General features: G+C 40.1%; 1 protein-coding gene across 6 annotated transcripts in view; it reads left to right on the forward strand.

Annotated features, from left to right (window-relative positions):
- The window catches only part of EVL (Enah/Vasp-like), a 223,797-nt gene that overhangs the window by 177,689 nt on the left and 31,026 nt on the right, over nucleotides 1–15,082 (forward strand). For all 6 annotated transcript variants that reach the window (XM_043515960.1, XM_038406724.2, XM_038406722.2 and 3 more), the window contains exon 4: nucleotides 13,771–13,834. In XM_043515960.1, the coding sequence (XP_043371895.1) occupies nucleotides 13,771–13,834 (64 nt within the window). The remainder of the gene's footprint in view (nucleotides 1–13,770; nucleotides 13,835–15,082) is intronic.

The following is a 15,082-nucleotide window of genomic DNA, read 5'->3' on the forward strand; positions in this document are numbered from 1 at the left end:
TAAATGTCACCCAATTGGTTTGAGAATATTTCATATACCAAGGATAGAGCTGCTTTAGAGACTGAGCCCACGGTCAGTAGTACTAAATAGGTATCAGGAGTGATGAGAGTGGTTCTGTTTGATATATTTCTAGTTAGCGGAATAAATTGACTCCAACAGATGATTCACATGTTCTAACTGTACCAAGAGCTTTTCAGTCTCTGTGCAGCAGCTCTCAAGAGTTAGATATGACATGAAAAAAAAAGGTTAAATTCAAGGGGCCAGATCACTAACTAGTGTAAATTAGAGCAGTTCCATTGACATGAATGGAGCTACACCAGTTTATACTACCTTTGGATCTGGCCCAGTGTGTGAAAAATGCAGGATTGGGCCAACTGAAATCACAGTAGGTAGAAGGAAGGGATAAAAGAGAGAAGGGACTGGTGGGGAAAGGAAAAAAGAGAGGCTGAATGAAAGAATAATAGGGAAAAGAAGACCAAGGGGTACGTGTGCACTGCAACTACTAAAAGCAGTAGTTTGGCTATTGCAGCATTGGTGGAGACTCAAGCTCAGACCCAGGGGCTCGGGTGCATTCGAACTCAAGTGACTAGCCCAAGCCTCTGCTGGTGTAGCCACTTCCACACTGCTATTTTTAGTGCATGAGCTAGAGCCCTATTAACATGAGTCTGTCTGCCTGCCCAGGCTGTGAGGCTCATTCCCAGGTGCAATGTAGCCACACTCAGAGAGTAAATATTCTGCAGAGCCTCCTCGCACAAATGACCCATTAACGTCTAGAGAGTCCTTTCTGAGGGATCTGGCTCATTTGAATAGGGAAGAAGTAGCAGACAAAGTGGGAAGGGAGGAAAGAGGTGATGGGGAGGATCAGAAGGAGAACAGGAATGATGGGATGATGAAAACGAGAACTGAGAGAGAGCAGATGGGGATTTTAAACAATACATATTTAATTCTAAATCCAGCATGTCAGCTGTTACCTAGTGGTCCAAATTCATCCCTTGGGTAACCCCAGTGATGCCAGTGGAGTGACACCAAGGGAAATTTGATCCAATATGTACAGAGTCCTTTTCATCAGTATGTATTAGCTTCTCTCGTCATTCTCGTCTTAATTTATTAAAATTAATTGCACATGAATAAGTCAGTAAAGCTTAGACCAAGGTGGTCCAGTACCTGCAGTTTATTTCTGGTTTTTGCAGTACTATTTCAGCAGTGTTTCTTCTCACTGTCCAGACAGTGTGTCAAATGATGAAGTCCAGCGTTCAAACAGTGTGATAGGTTAGGAAGAAAGTCTGAATAAATATTTAAATGGTGAGGCCCACTTCCCTGACATAGTGGTGTATTGATTACACTTGGTGTAACCTGGCCTGTAGTGGGACGGTAGGTAAGTGCTGATCATGAGAAAGTTGCATAGAGGATTGTTCTAAAGCAGGCGCTGCCATACTATGGTCAGCAGGGAATGGATTTGTCATTGCTTCTGCCTCTGCCACTGTGACTGCATCATCCTTTGCAGAATGTCATGTAGGTGATGGAATGTTTTTAATCTGCTGTACCTTGCCTTGCATGCCTCTTTCTGATGTGAATGCTGCTGGAGGCGGGAGCAGTATTTCTTCAAATTGTATAGGTTTGACGTGAGCACATTTTAAAATGGAAACATTCTGCACTTCCATCAGATTCTTGTGGCAAATAGTTTATATGCTTTAAATTATATTTGACTGGTTTCTTGTCTTCTGTTTTGTTAATTTCAGTAGATTGGTACTAAAATGCTGAGTTGTTAACAATATTTAATGGAAATGATCCAACCAGCTGGACCCTTACATCGGCAAGGGCTGTTAAACCAGGAGAAATCATTAGTGTACAGTGTATAATAATTACTCTTAGCAGCACGTTGGTTTGTTTTTCTTTCTTTCTTTCCTTTTATTTACTGCATTAAAATATCCTATTGCTCATGTACCAATGGAATTAGGTATCGTTTTAACAGTACCAAAGTATGTTGCAGTGTAGATGTTGGGGCTCGGGTGGGAGCCCGGGCTCTGAGACCCTGCAAGCGGGGAGGGTCACAGTGGAGACATACCCTTTATGTCCTTCTCCTACAAAGTGCTGAGCTTCTCCTGGAAGCTGCCTCGCACACTCCGCTCCTCTTGACTTCTCTGGAGTTGAGGGATTAGGCCCTTAGGCTGTAGAAATTCAAACCATTTAAGGAATGTATTTAGATTGAGGGGGGAAGTTCTTGCACCCATTGAAGCAAATGGAAGTTTTGCCTTTGACTTCAGTGTGAGCTGGGTGAGGTCCTAAATCTGCATTCTTTTTCCTAATATTTTTTATAAGGGTGGCCTGTTTATTTTTTATCTTGGAGTACTAATTTGCTGAAGTTGCACTTATAAGGCACTCTCAACTTCACACATGAAAATCCATATGTAATCTCTGGATACATACCAATATAAGGCCATGTTCCTGCACTAGTCCTTCAGATCCCTGCACCTGTCAGTATGGTCCCATTGGGTTCAGTAGGACTCTGGGCAGGTGTCTGTGCTCGCTGATCCTAATGCAGAATTATGATTAAAATCTGGTCAAAAGTTGTCCAATGTCTTTTACACAAATGAAAGTTAACTGTACCTTTTTCACTGCACCCTTGTTATTAATTATTAGTATTGCAGCACTCTGAGGCCACCAAAAAATGTATCCTGATAACCCCTGCACCAGACTTACTTCGGCTCCTTGATTGGGCCAGTCCTCCATATAGAGGAAGGGAAGGAAAGGGAAGTCTCCAAGTGTCACCTGCTCTGATTTTATTGCACGTTTTGCAATATTTACTGTTTTTCATAAAGCAAATAAAAGGGAAACAACTTTCGTTTTAAAAAAACGTTTCTAGCACTCCTCATTGCAGGAAAACAGCTTGAAAACATGAATCCTAAAGATTCAAAAGCGAGAAGAGAAATACAAAAAGAAAAGGAGTACTTGAGAAATACAAACAACCAAAATATTCTTTCTTTAAAATATCATGAGTTTTAAGCCTCATGATTGTGAGGCCTGACTTATGATTTCTGAACCCATTATGTTGGCATTACTGGCTTCTTGTGCCACCACCTTCTTCTGTGGATATGTACACAAAGCCAGATCTGAAGGAGCCCTAGCTCCAGAATTAATTAACCAGAGCAGAGTGACTTTGTTTTTTTAAAGGAGAAGGTCTTCCATAGGCTAAACATTCACAATCTATGATTTAATAAACTTTTCTTAGGAACCTTTTGATGGTCCTGCCATAAATGTAACTTAACATTTAACTGACTGAGGTGCTTATGTTCCATAAAGCTGTCTATGGAAACAAGGACATTTCTGTAAATGAAGCAAAGTTTCAGCCTCCCTTCCTAGCAGGAAGGAGTTGCTAACTGTTGTTCTGCTGCTCAGTGTTCCAGTAACAGGTGGCAAGCCTGTATTAGCCTGTATTTCATTAGGACATAATTGAACAGTTACTGAATTATTTGTTTCTGGCTCAGGGCTTTACACAGCAAAATAATACTCCTGGGATGCTCCAGTTCCACCTTTCCATGAACTCTGCTAAATGTGTTTTCTGCATTCATCTCACCAATCCCTCAGTATTTCACGGCTTATGCACACCGCAGGCCTGATTCTGCTACCACACACCAGTATAACTCTATTTACTTCAATGGATCTACTCCCTATTATACAGTACGAGCACAGAATCAGGCCCTGGCCGGTTTCATAAAGGGCTGTGTCTGTACAGTGGTTATCATGTCCAGTAATATACACTGACAAATTTAGTACTGTTCTTTTGCAGCGTAATGGACAGGAAAATTGTGTTGTATCATACTAGGTCTTCTGGGGGAGAGAAGGTTAATGGCAACAAGCGTCACATGGAAAAGGTGCTGAACCAGCAAAACAATTTGCCTTCTGCGGTGTGGAAAATTTTTATTTCAGTTGCACTGACTCTAGATTTGTACCAGTTTAGATGAGAGCACAATCTTCCTCTGTATTGCAGGCCTGTTTTAGCTGCTTGACACTTATGTGAGAGGTAACCCTACCTGATATTGACTGAGCAGATACTGCTAGGATGAAGTGGGCTTGACCAATGTCCCTAATATATTAAATATGAATACGGTCTCTCTTACCACAGGGCACCTACATCTGCTTAGTTTCAGGATCTACTTTATCACAGAAGCATCTTTATTGTGTCCAGAGCAAACAAAATTCACGTTCCCTCATGATTTTCTCTTCTACCTAACTAATTAAACCACTATTGTATAGGACTAGAAATTCCTATGCCAGGACAATGACTGATAATTGTTTTAATACCTACCTCACTGTGTGTGTATCTATCACAACAGATTTAAAATTCACTAATTAATAACCCTGGCAGTTGAGGACGCTAGACCAATAACTTGCTGGTATGTTCACTACTATTTCTTTATTGTGGGATTCCTCTTTTGAAATCTAGAATTGTTCTTGCACCCAATACTCTTTGAGCTTTTAGTGCATTAGGAGCCATATTTTCAAACAATTTTCTTGCACCTGTTTTTTTAACAAAACTGTACACATATTTGTGTGTACATTTGCACTTACAAAGGATGCAGTGTCGTGGTCAGAGGGGGGAACTGCCAGCCAGGACTGCAGGCTTTGTATTCTCAGCTTTGTCTCTGCCTTAGGCATTGTCTACATGAGAAAATTGCACAGGTTTAACTTAAATCAGATTTTAAGCTGGTTGTTAAATTAATGCAAGCACTTCTATGGACACTCTTATTTCAGTTTAAAATGGCTTGCTTTGGGTGAGCTTAAACTGATTTCTAATTGGCGTAAGCTAAACCGTAGTAAGTCTGGTTTAAACCAAAATAAGAGTATCCACACAACCTTTTGTACTGGTTTAACTAACTTAATTTAAAATCACACCTGTCATTAATCTGGGGCAAACTTTCTTGAGTAGATAGGCATTAGTCTAACGATGAGTACATCATTTAATTTTTTCTGCCTCTCAGGATTGCTGATGCTAAATTAACACTTGTAAAGTGCTTTGTCATCCTGAGAGGAAAAGTGCCACAGATGTGTAGCTGATGACATTGTAGTATTTATTCAATATGAAAAGTGCTCTATAAAATCAAGTTCTACCCTGCTACATTATTTAAAAGCAATTAGAGAAGCACAGCATCAATGAAGGATTTGTTTTAATGTATCTAAGTTTTCTGTCTGTCTAAGTATAACTTTGATTTACATAATAAAAAGAAGACACCTAGACAAAGTCTTAGTGCCCTGTGACATTATTAATATTACAACAAAACCCCAGCAGCTTTAATATAATTCAGAATGGAACTCTGCCAGCCAGCCACCTATGAAAAAGCTTCCTTTCATCATTCTGGAGGGCAGTCTCCAAAAAACCCATCAAATAGATGTCTTTTTGCAGCATGTCTGGAAGGTCACCAAATGTGGGCTGTTTCCAATCTAGTGGGGAACAGGGTCTAGAGTCCTCAAAGAGAACGCCCTGCCAGCCACCCCTTCTCTTTAATAATGAGGGGGATCCAGGTCAGGCACCCTTGCTGACCTCAGCTGCTGCAGTATGGCACGGGGAGAGAGGCAGTCTCCAGGCTGTCCCCCGGGTAAGCTGTCCCTAGGCCGCTTAGGGCTTAATAGGTCATAACCAACACCATAACCTCCACCCAGAGACTGATGGGAAGCCAGTGCTGATCCCAGAGCACTGATGTCAGGTGCTTGCTCAAGATGCAGTGCTCAATAAGTGAGCTGTTGTGTTCTGTACCAGCTTCAGTCTCCAAATTGTTTTAAGGAGTAGTCCCATGCAGAGTACATTGCAATAATCTAATCTGGACATAACATATGCATGGGTAATAATGGCAAAGTCCACATCTGAAAGAAGAGGTTCCAACCTCTTGGACAGAGGCAGATTGTAAAAATCTGACTAGGTCACTGCTTTAGTATGCTCATCAAACAGCAGCTAGGGTCTAAAATCACCCGTGTTGTGAACCCAAGAAACTAAGGGTGGACATACTCTCTCAGGCAAAGGGACTGATCTTATCTCTGCCATCTCCTCCAGCTGCTTCCGCCAACTCACCATCATCACCTCAGTCTTGTCTCGGTTGAACCTCAGCCAACTTGCTCTCATCCATGCCCCAGTTTCAACTAGCCTTGGCTAAGGTGCTGTATATGATATCACAATGAAGGGACTAAATTGGAGCCTAGATAGGAAGGAAATTCCTCTCAGCTTCTCAGGTGAAGTGAAGAGGCTGTGGTTGGGGAGACAAAATCCAGCCCCCAACCCAGGTCCTGGGCATGGGTCTGCAGCATAGCACCTCTTCAGCTGCTTCTTGAGCCCATTGGCTTCAATCCTCCAGTGCCACTTGTATGGTGAACTAGGGCCACTATATATTCATACAAATGTGGATCCCATGACCCTGTCATTAGGCCACCACCATGACCATGCTCAGCACACTAGCCTGTGTTTTGCTGGCACAGTGATCCACCCCCTGCATAGTCGGTATTGGTGTGGAGGCCCCACTGTGAAGCTGCTGTGCTGACTTGCAAAAATCAGTGTCAAAACTCGAGCACTTGGGAAACAACTGAGCTCTAGGCAAAACTTTGTGTGTCGTAGATGAGAGTTCCTGTTTCTCTGAATCCAGGTTCATGGATGTTCAGAAAAATGATTGTGGTTTGCTGTTTTCTTAAGTATGTCCAGGATCAGGTAGTGCTTGCATCAGTAAACACACACAAAAGAGCAGATTACAACAACTGTGTTAGGAAAAACGCTGCTTGAAATTGTGGGTTGTTCCCATATAAAACAATAAGAGGGCTCCTTCCTGCAAAGGCTTTCCATTCAGAGTCAATGCAAGCAGTAGCACATAATTTCTCTCAGTAACAGATATCTAGCTTTGATCTCATTTACTAACTAGTTTTCTGAGTCAAAACAATAATAATATCTTTCCCCCTACAATGGCAAAGTGCAGTGGTAATGAAATAGCCAGGTTTTATTAACAAAGTTCAACAAAAGTTCAATAGAAATTGGCAAATATACACAGTAAGACCCACAGTCAGAAAAACCTTGGTAACAGTATCATACTGCAGAGAGTTCCCTTTCAAGCCCTGTTAGTTCAGTCAGGGGAAAGGTGAAAGCTGTACAAAAGGTGACAGAGCAGCGTCAGCACCGGGAAATTGCATTCAGTTAGATTATAAGTAGGCCAAAGGCAGTGCTGCTGGGACTATCAATGTCACATAGGGCCAACGCAGGTGAGGAAGAAACCAGCCAGTGTCAGGATCTGATGTGCAAACAGCAAATGTTTTCTGGGTCAGGAAGCGTTATGGATAATTGTCATCAAACAAAAAAGGGAACAAAACTAATATGGAAATTTTCCAGTGTCTATACACCCAAAAATAGGCCTAGAGCTCAGTCACAAGATGTTCATATAAAATGCAATAAATTATTACAAAGCAAAGAGACATGGAAACATCAGACACCAGCAATACATCCCCTGAATTAATTAACAAAAATGTAGATTGCAGCAGCCATGAAACTGAAACAGTGTAGGAACTGAAGGGTATCCCCTGATCATTGTATTTAGTCACACTGGCGGGGGTGAGCGGGGGGGGGGGTTCCCAAAAGCTGTCAGGGTAGGAGGTAAATCACATTGCAACTTGAGAGGGATGTTTATATGGGGATGTCATTACCAGCTGCATTGATTGCACATGTCTGCTCATATTTAGAAAGCACATGAAAATGTGAGCAGTTAAATGCAGATAGCTCCATTAATTAAAAAAAATTCAGTTTAAGTTATTGTCTGTGATCTGTCTCCTGCAGCACATGCATATATGAAATCAGGCTATTATTAAAATAATCCCTGCGTTCAATATTTTTGTGAGCTTTGGCAGAGCACATTAGAAAACTAAAACAAGCCCAGGGATGAGGAGAGGATTTGAGCAGTGTGAGATTCCACCATTGTGGATTGTAAGACCCTTGCAAACTTTTAATCAGACTTGGGTTTGAATGGGTTTGCAGGGAACTCAAACTTGAAACAAAATTCAGCCAGAACCACAGTTTCCCATGATAATCCTGCCAGGTTTACCAGAAGCTCAGCCCAGGTTTGTAAATGTATTGGAAAACCTGACCTAAATGTTGGGTTTTGAACAAAATTGGATGCATTTTTGTCAGGTTTGCAGTGAAGGTTTCTCATTTCCCTAGAAAACAGCCATTTCTGCCTATATAAGGAGATCAGAGCTGGAATGTCTAAGGAATTATTTGGTGATGCTCGTATATAATCCTGTTAAGGAAGGCGGTGGGGGAAGTGAAGGGGAACAAACTGAGTTGGTATGTTCCCCTCCATGGTCTAGGTGGGGATGCAGGGGCAGCAAAAGCCTCAGAGGCTCAATATTCTCAGTTATCCCAAGTTAGCCCTTCTGAGGGACTTTTCCCCAACTCTCATGTCCAGACCACTGCCTACCCCCACTTTCCAGATTTGGCAGTAAGAATCCATGCTGCCACTGGCTAGGGTGAACCCTGTGACTAGAGTATGCAGCAAGCGTTAATGCTGGTTCGAGCAGCATTATTTTTCCACAAATTTTAATATCATTGTGCAGTCTTTTTGTTTTGCAGGAGAGAGGAGACAAATAAGCCACCCAATGCAATTTCGTTTTTCACTACTAAGCATACCTCTCTCTTGCCACACAGCCAGTGGGATATATGGAATTTCTGAAGTTTTGAATAGCCACGTTTCCTCTGTGCACGGCGTTGCCATGGAGTTTTATGTGGTTTTATTCTCACCTACCCACCAATGCAGAGGAGCATAGGGGATTGAGTCATTACATGCTGAGACTTCATTACTGTCCCTTCACTGACAGTGACATATTATGCATCCCAGTTATCAAGTCAGTTCCACGCTACCACCTCAAAAATGTAATTCTTTTACAAAATTCAGTAACCGCAAAATCACTGCATTTTATTGAAAGCAGCTTGAGGGGGATATTGGGTCAAACGCAAACATTTGTGCAGAAGAGAACTAACCTGTGCGGTGAAAGGAGTAAATTTTAAGTTGGAAAACATTTAAAGCAGTGGAGGATCTTTTTCTCTCCAAAGATTTTCATACATTATCCTACAGTGCAGGGATTTCTATCTAAGAACGTAACTCTGTTTTGCAGACACATTCTAATCTTACACTTATAGCGCTAATTGTCACAATATCCCAAGACATGACAGAGGACTAATGGAACTTTTTGAGCTATATGGCAGTATACACTGAGCATCTGAAATGACCATCTGGCCCTTTAAATGAATATACATGTAAATTCCACACCATCTTGATGGAAGGGGGGTGTGTGTGTGTGTGTGTGTGTGTGTGTGTGTGTGTGTGTGTGAGAGAGAGAGAGAGAGAGAGAGAGAGAGAGAGAGAGAATGTCAGTTGTTTAAGTCCTGAATAACTTCTTCCCATCTGACGACTTCTTTTGCATGTGTAGAGAAGGCCATTTCTTAAGATATCATAGAGAGTTTATCAGTTTCAACAGATAAGTGTTTTTAATGAGGAATAAAATGGCTTCACTTTAAGCACATTACACACTGTTAACAAATAAAAGAAAACAAGATGCCAATTAAAATTCTTTAACTAGGATCTTAAATAAGAGACCCTGCTTATGTGTTATTGTACAGAACAGAGGTATATAGAGCCCTCATCAAGGAGATGAAATCAAGTAATATTAATATAATTAAGCAAAAAAATTTAAAATAGAATTGGCAGAATTCAGTTCAGTCTGTTCCATACTCTAAGAGCTGGAGCTACATAGTATGATTTTTGAGATAAAGGAACAGATTTTTAAAACCTGGCCACCTTTTTGCATCTACAGGTATGTGTGGGCTATTGACCTGTGAGCCCAACCTGATCCTAGAGAGGTTACAAGGCAAGCTTCATTGAGATATTGTGTATAAAAGTGCTTTTATTAGTTATAAGTGATGCCAGTATAGCTAAAACACAAGTAGGGGAACATACAATATGAGTATTCATATTAAGGTAGGTGTGGCAATAAGCTGAGGCCTAGGGATGCCTAGTAGTTATAGTAGTTACAATTTTGTTAGTTTAAGAAGCATAAATACTTAGCATAAGTGACCTAGGACAGTGATTCTCAAGCAGGAGTACACGTACCCCTGGGGAACACAGAGGTCTTCCAAGGGGTATGTCAACTCATTTAGATATTTGCATAGTTTTACAACAGGCTACACAAAAAGCATTAGCAAATTCAGTACAAACTAACATTTCATACAGACAATGACTTGTTTATACTGCTCTGTATACTATATACTGAAATGTAAGCACAATATTTATATACCGGTTGATTTATTTTATAATTATATGATAAAAATGAGAAAGTAAGCAATTTTTTAGTAATAGTGTGCTCTGACACTTGAGAATTTTTTTGTCTGATTTTGAAAACAAGTAGTTTTTAAGTAAGGTGAAACTTGGGAATCCACAAGAGAAATCAGATTCCTGAAAGGGGTATAATAGTCTGGGAAGGTTGAGAGCCACTAAGCTAGAGTTATAGTATTTAGCAATAAGCGCCCTGTTGTAAACATGTTAACCGCAAGATAGTTTAAGCTGGAAAATAACCAGATCGTAGGTGGGTAGGTGTGGCAATAAGCTGAGGCCTAGGGATGCCTAGTAGTTATAGTAGTTACAATTTTGTTAGTTTAAGAAGCATAAATACTTAGCATAAGTGACCTAGGACAGTGATTCTCAAGCAGGAGTACACGTACCCCTGGGGAACACAGAGGTCTTCCAAGGGGTATGTCAACTCATTTAGATATTTGCATAGTTTTACAACAGGCTACACAAAAAGCATTAGCAAATTCAGTACAAACTAACATTTCATACAGACAATGACTTGTTTATACTGCTCTGTATACTATATACTGAAATGTAAGCACAATATTTATATACCGGTTGATTTATTTTATAATTATATGATAAAAATGAGAAAGTAAGCAATTTTTTAGTAATAGTGTGCTCTGACACTTGAGAATTTTTTTGTCTGATTTTGAAAACAAGTAGTTTTTAAGTAAGGTGAAACTTGGGAATCCACAAGAGAAATCAGATTCCTGAAAGGGGTATAATAGTCTGGGAAGGTTGAGAGCCACTAAGCTAGAGTTATAGTATTTAGCAATAAGCGCCCTGTTGTAAACATGTTAACCGCAAGATAGTTTAAGCTGGAAAATAACCAGATCGTAGGTGGGTTTTGAGCAACATGTACCCTCGCAGTTAGCCGCACTGACATACTAGAAATATTGGCAAAGGTGTTGATGGTGATGCAAATATATTGATGCATCTAGCCTATGGCAACAAACCGAACCCCCTAATTATGGTTACCTGAAAAGCTACTTATGCACAGGGACTGAGACTTAGTTGAGTGGTCACTGATATGTAAATTTATGAATTAAGAGATGTAACACCTGATTACTACTGGTGGGTTCATCCTATTATGATGTTCTCCATTTACTTTTCTGTCCAAAGTGAATCACCAGGGATGACACAGAATGGCAAAAGCCATAGTATGGTCATGCCGGGGATCTCCACTGACCTTGTTACTTCAAATGGTCCCCATAAAGTTGTAAGTATGAACAATGCAGGAAACCACTTTACTTATCTGATTCTTATACTTACGTTTATTTATTTTTCTGATTTCAATTATATTTGTCTAGGACCCTGTGAGGTGGGAGGGTCCAAGATCTTGGGCTCCAGCCTGAGCCCAGAAGTCTGCACAGCTATGAAACCGCTCCACAGCCTGAGCCCCGCGAGTCTAAGTCAATTGGCACAGGCCAGCCGCCGGTTTTTCTTTGCTGTGTAGACATACCTTCTGAATCCTTGCGCACAGTGGCGTTAATGACACTCAGGAAACCAGTCTTTACAAACAGAGAAAAATAGAACCAACAGTTTTTAAACCCTTATAAAATAATTTTTCAGTAGAATCTACTGTGTCATAGAAGAATATATGATTAGGTGGGGTAAGCTAAATGGGTGCCAATAAAACCTTTGATGCCCCGTTTAAACTCACTCCTGGCTTTTCCTTCTGTCAGTGATCATCAAAAACTCAGGCCTATAAAACCCTTATGCCACGTCACTCCATCATGTACATTATGTAAACTCGGTGTGTGTTTCTATCTGGAATATGCAGATATCGACACCCAGCCATCCACAGTATATTATTGCTGTCAGTAGTACAGACTGCTGTAGGTAAGGTTGCTAATCAATTTCCATTATACCCTCTTTTTTCATACACTCATAACTTTCAAAAATATTCACCTTTTCAATGCTTTTTGTCTTCCCAATGGGACATTTTTTTAAAAAAAATTGAAAATTTGAGAGAAATCTCAGCAATTTTTGAGTTATGAGAGGAATCTATTAGATATATATTTATAAATATTCTGATCGTAAACATTTTGTTCTGACTATCTTGGAGGATAACTCAAAAAAGGCTGAACCTTTAAATTTGAAGTTTTTCAAGCCCAAAGTCCATAATGATTCTGTGCATTAGGCACTTTATGGCCAAGTTATTTCAAAATGTTCCCTCTAAGGAGACTTCCTGTAGCATTTAATAGAGTTCTGTAAGTATCACCCATTGACTCCAATGGCAAAACTCCCATTGATTTCAATGGGGCCAGTATTTCACCCACATAATTTAATAGAGCATATATTATTAATAACTATGTTTGTTATTTATTTTCATTCCTCTCAGAAAATAACATGTAAACACTAGTGAACTTAATAAAGGTGTCCAAGAAGAGAAGCAGATTAAACTGCTAGGACCAAATGCAGAGATGTGACCTAAATTGGGACATAAGTTAAATGTTGGTAAATCAACATATGTTAGTGAGGATTTAACTTGGCGTAACTCCTTCTGGGAAAGTGGACAGTCAGAATTGGAGAAGGAAAAACAAAACCTGAAACAGACATGCTTTATCTTACATAGTCTCACATCCTCCTGGTTGTTGCTTTTTCCTGCTTTAACACTGCCCTTCTGCCGGCTTCGTACTTCAGAGGCACCAGCTTACATTCACTCACACTGACCTATGCAGAGTTACCAATATGGAATGTACACTGCTGTTTACATGACCCCCTCTGATTGCTATAAATCAATAAGTGCTGTTGAGGCTGCCTTTATGAATGGTGTGGATGAGAGAACAATGAAGTGAAGCTGAGCAACCCTTTTAGGGCAAAGAGCTCTCTCTGATCCATGCTGTGATCTCTTGTCCTTTGATACCTATCACCATTCTGTACTCTATTCTGCATACTGGATATCAGTGGAAGTTCCACACAGAGAACTTGCACAGTGTATGCAGCAAAGGATAGGTTGAAAAGAGCCTATCCAACCAGGCCTGGTTTAAACTCCGTAGAAACTTAAACTGTGCAGCCTGGTAGGATGGTCGATAGTTGTATCACATCATCCTTTCGAATGCTGCAGGTCTGCAGATCTTCACTCTAGCACAATTACATTATGTTGTCTAAAGTTATCACCAATGCCTATGAATTACTTGATAGATCTGTCCCGACATGCTGATATTGGGCCAGTTTCTCTCAATGAAACGGAAGCGATTTACTACACCAGCTCAGCATCTGACTCAGTGTATGTTAAAATTAATAAAGGGTAGAAAACCTGCTCCTTGAATCTTTGCGCTGATTTCTCTAATTACGGGTGTGCAAGAAGTCTGTGAACAGCGCTGTGTTTCAGAAATGGTAGCAATGTTGTCACCACATTTGCTTTGCTAATTATAATTTGTTGTATTTTACATAGGTCCAACTATCCAGCGCCAGGTTCAGAATGGACCCTCTCCGGATGAAATGGAAGTGCAGCGAAGGTAAGAAATAATATTTGAAAAGAATGTATTAGATTCAAATGATTTTATATTTAAAAGAATGACCCATGTTAATTATACTAATTATGGCCCCAATCATGCAGTTGTAGTCAGTGGGGCTCTACCAGGGCAGAGAAGTCTGCTTGTGTATATCCATTTGCAAAATCTGGCCCTGATTTGGTCACATTCAGGTTGATGGCACCTGTAACTGGTCAGACTTAACACTCTGTAGTTTCCCACAGTTCATCTTTGGTTTGTTTAAAGGTTTATCAAAAAAAATTTGAAATTAGGAAATGGCTCCAGCACACAAATTTAACACTGTATATCTCCAATGGGCAGAGTCCCCATTGTCCCATGTACACCCTGGATTCCCAAACAGAACCATTCCTGACTTTATAACAGTGGGCATCAGTGTGTCATTTGTGTACACACATACACATACATTCACACACATTTAAAAGAGAAACCTTCTACCGGCTCATTATTATACTTAAAAATCACTACCCAGACTGCTTTAACCAGCGCTTGGCTCACTTAGTAATGATAATTTTGTACTTTGAATATCATTATTCTGAAAATACTTGGTGAGTTCAAACTACTTAGTTTTAGTGAATTAACATGATTTTATATTTTATTTATGTGCAGTCATTGTATAGAAAGCAGGACACCTTTGCTAATAGATGCCATTTTTTCCATATTTAACTTTTTAGCTGTTTTATACAGCTAAATTCTGGCATGATTCTGGCTTATCTGCAATGATTTTTAGTTACTAAATAGTAAAGAACTCAAACCCCAGATATTTTTTTCAACTAAAAGGCAAGAATAAGATATACTGATATCCAGAGATACAGATAACACCAGTTTTAAAGTAATTTTCATCATGTTTTAGTGTGCTTTTTTCTTAAGCTTAATACGAGAGCTTTATATGATGCTGTATTGGATCAGTTCTTAGCAGTAGCAGATCATGTTGCATAGACCCCATGCTATTGGCAGTATGCGTTCCTGGTGATGAATTTAACCCTTTGGGTCTGGTGCTACTTCCTAAAAGGTTTATAGTTCCCTGTATTAGGACCATGCCTTGACCTAGGATGACAACTGAATAAAACTGTAAAATGGAGTTGTGAATCCAAATAAGAGTCCTGATCTAGATGTGTATCTTGGCTTATAGGCCACTGTTGTTTTCTGTCTCCTATTCTGCCTTGTCTCTGACTGTATGCGTGTCTGCATATTGACATCCAAAAGAAATTACGC

Source organism: Dermochelys coriacea, chromosome 6 (assembly GCF_009764565.3).
Source record: "Dermochelys coriacea isolate rDerCor1 chromosome 6, rDerCor1.pri.v4, whole genome shotgun sequence".
Lineage (NCBI taxonomy): Eukaryota > Metazoa > Chordata > Testudines > Dermochelyidae > Dermochelys > Dermochelys coriacea.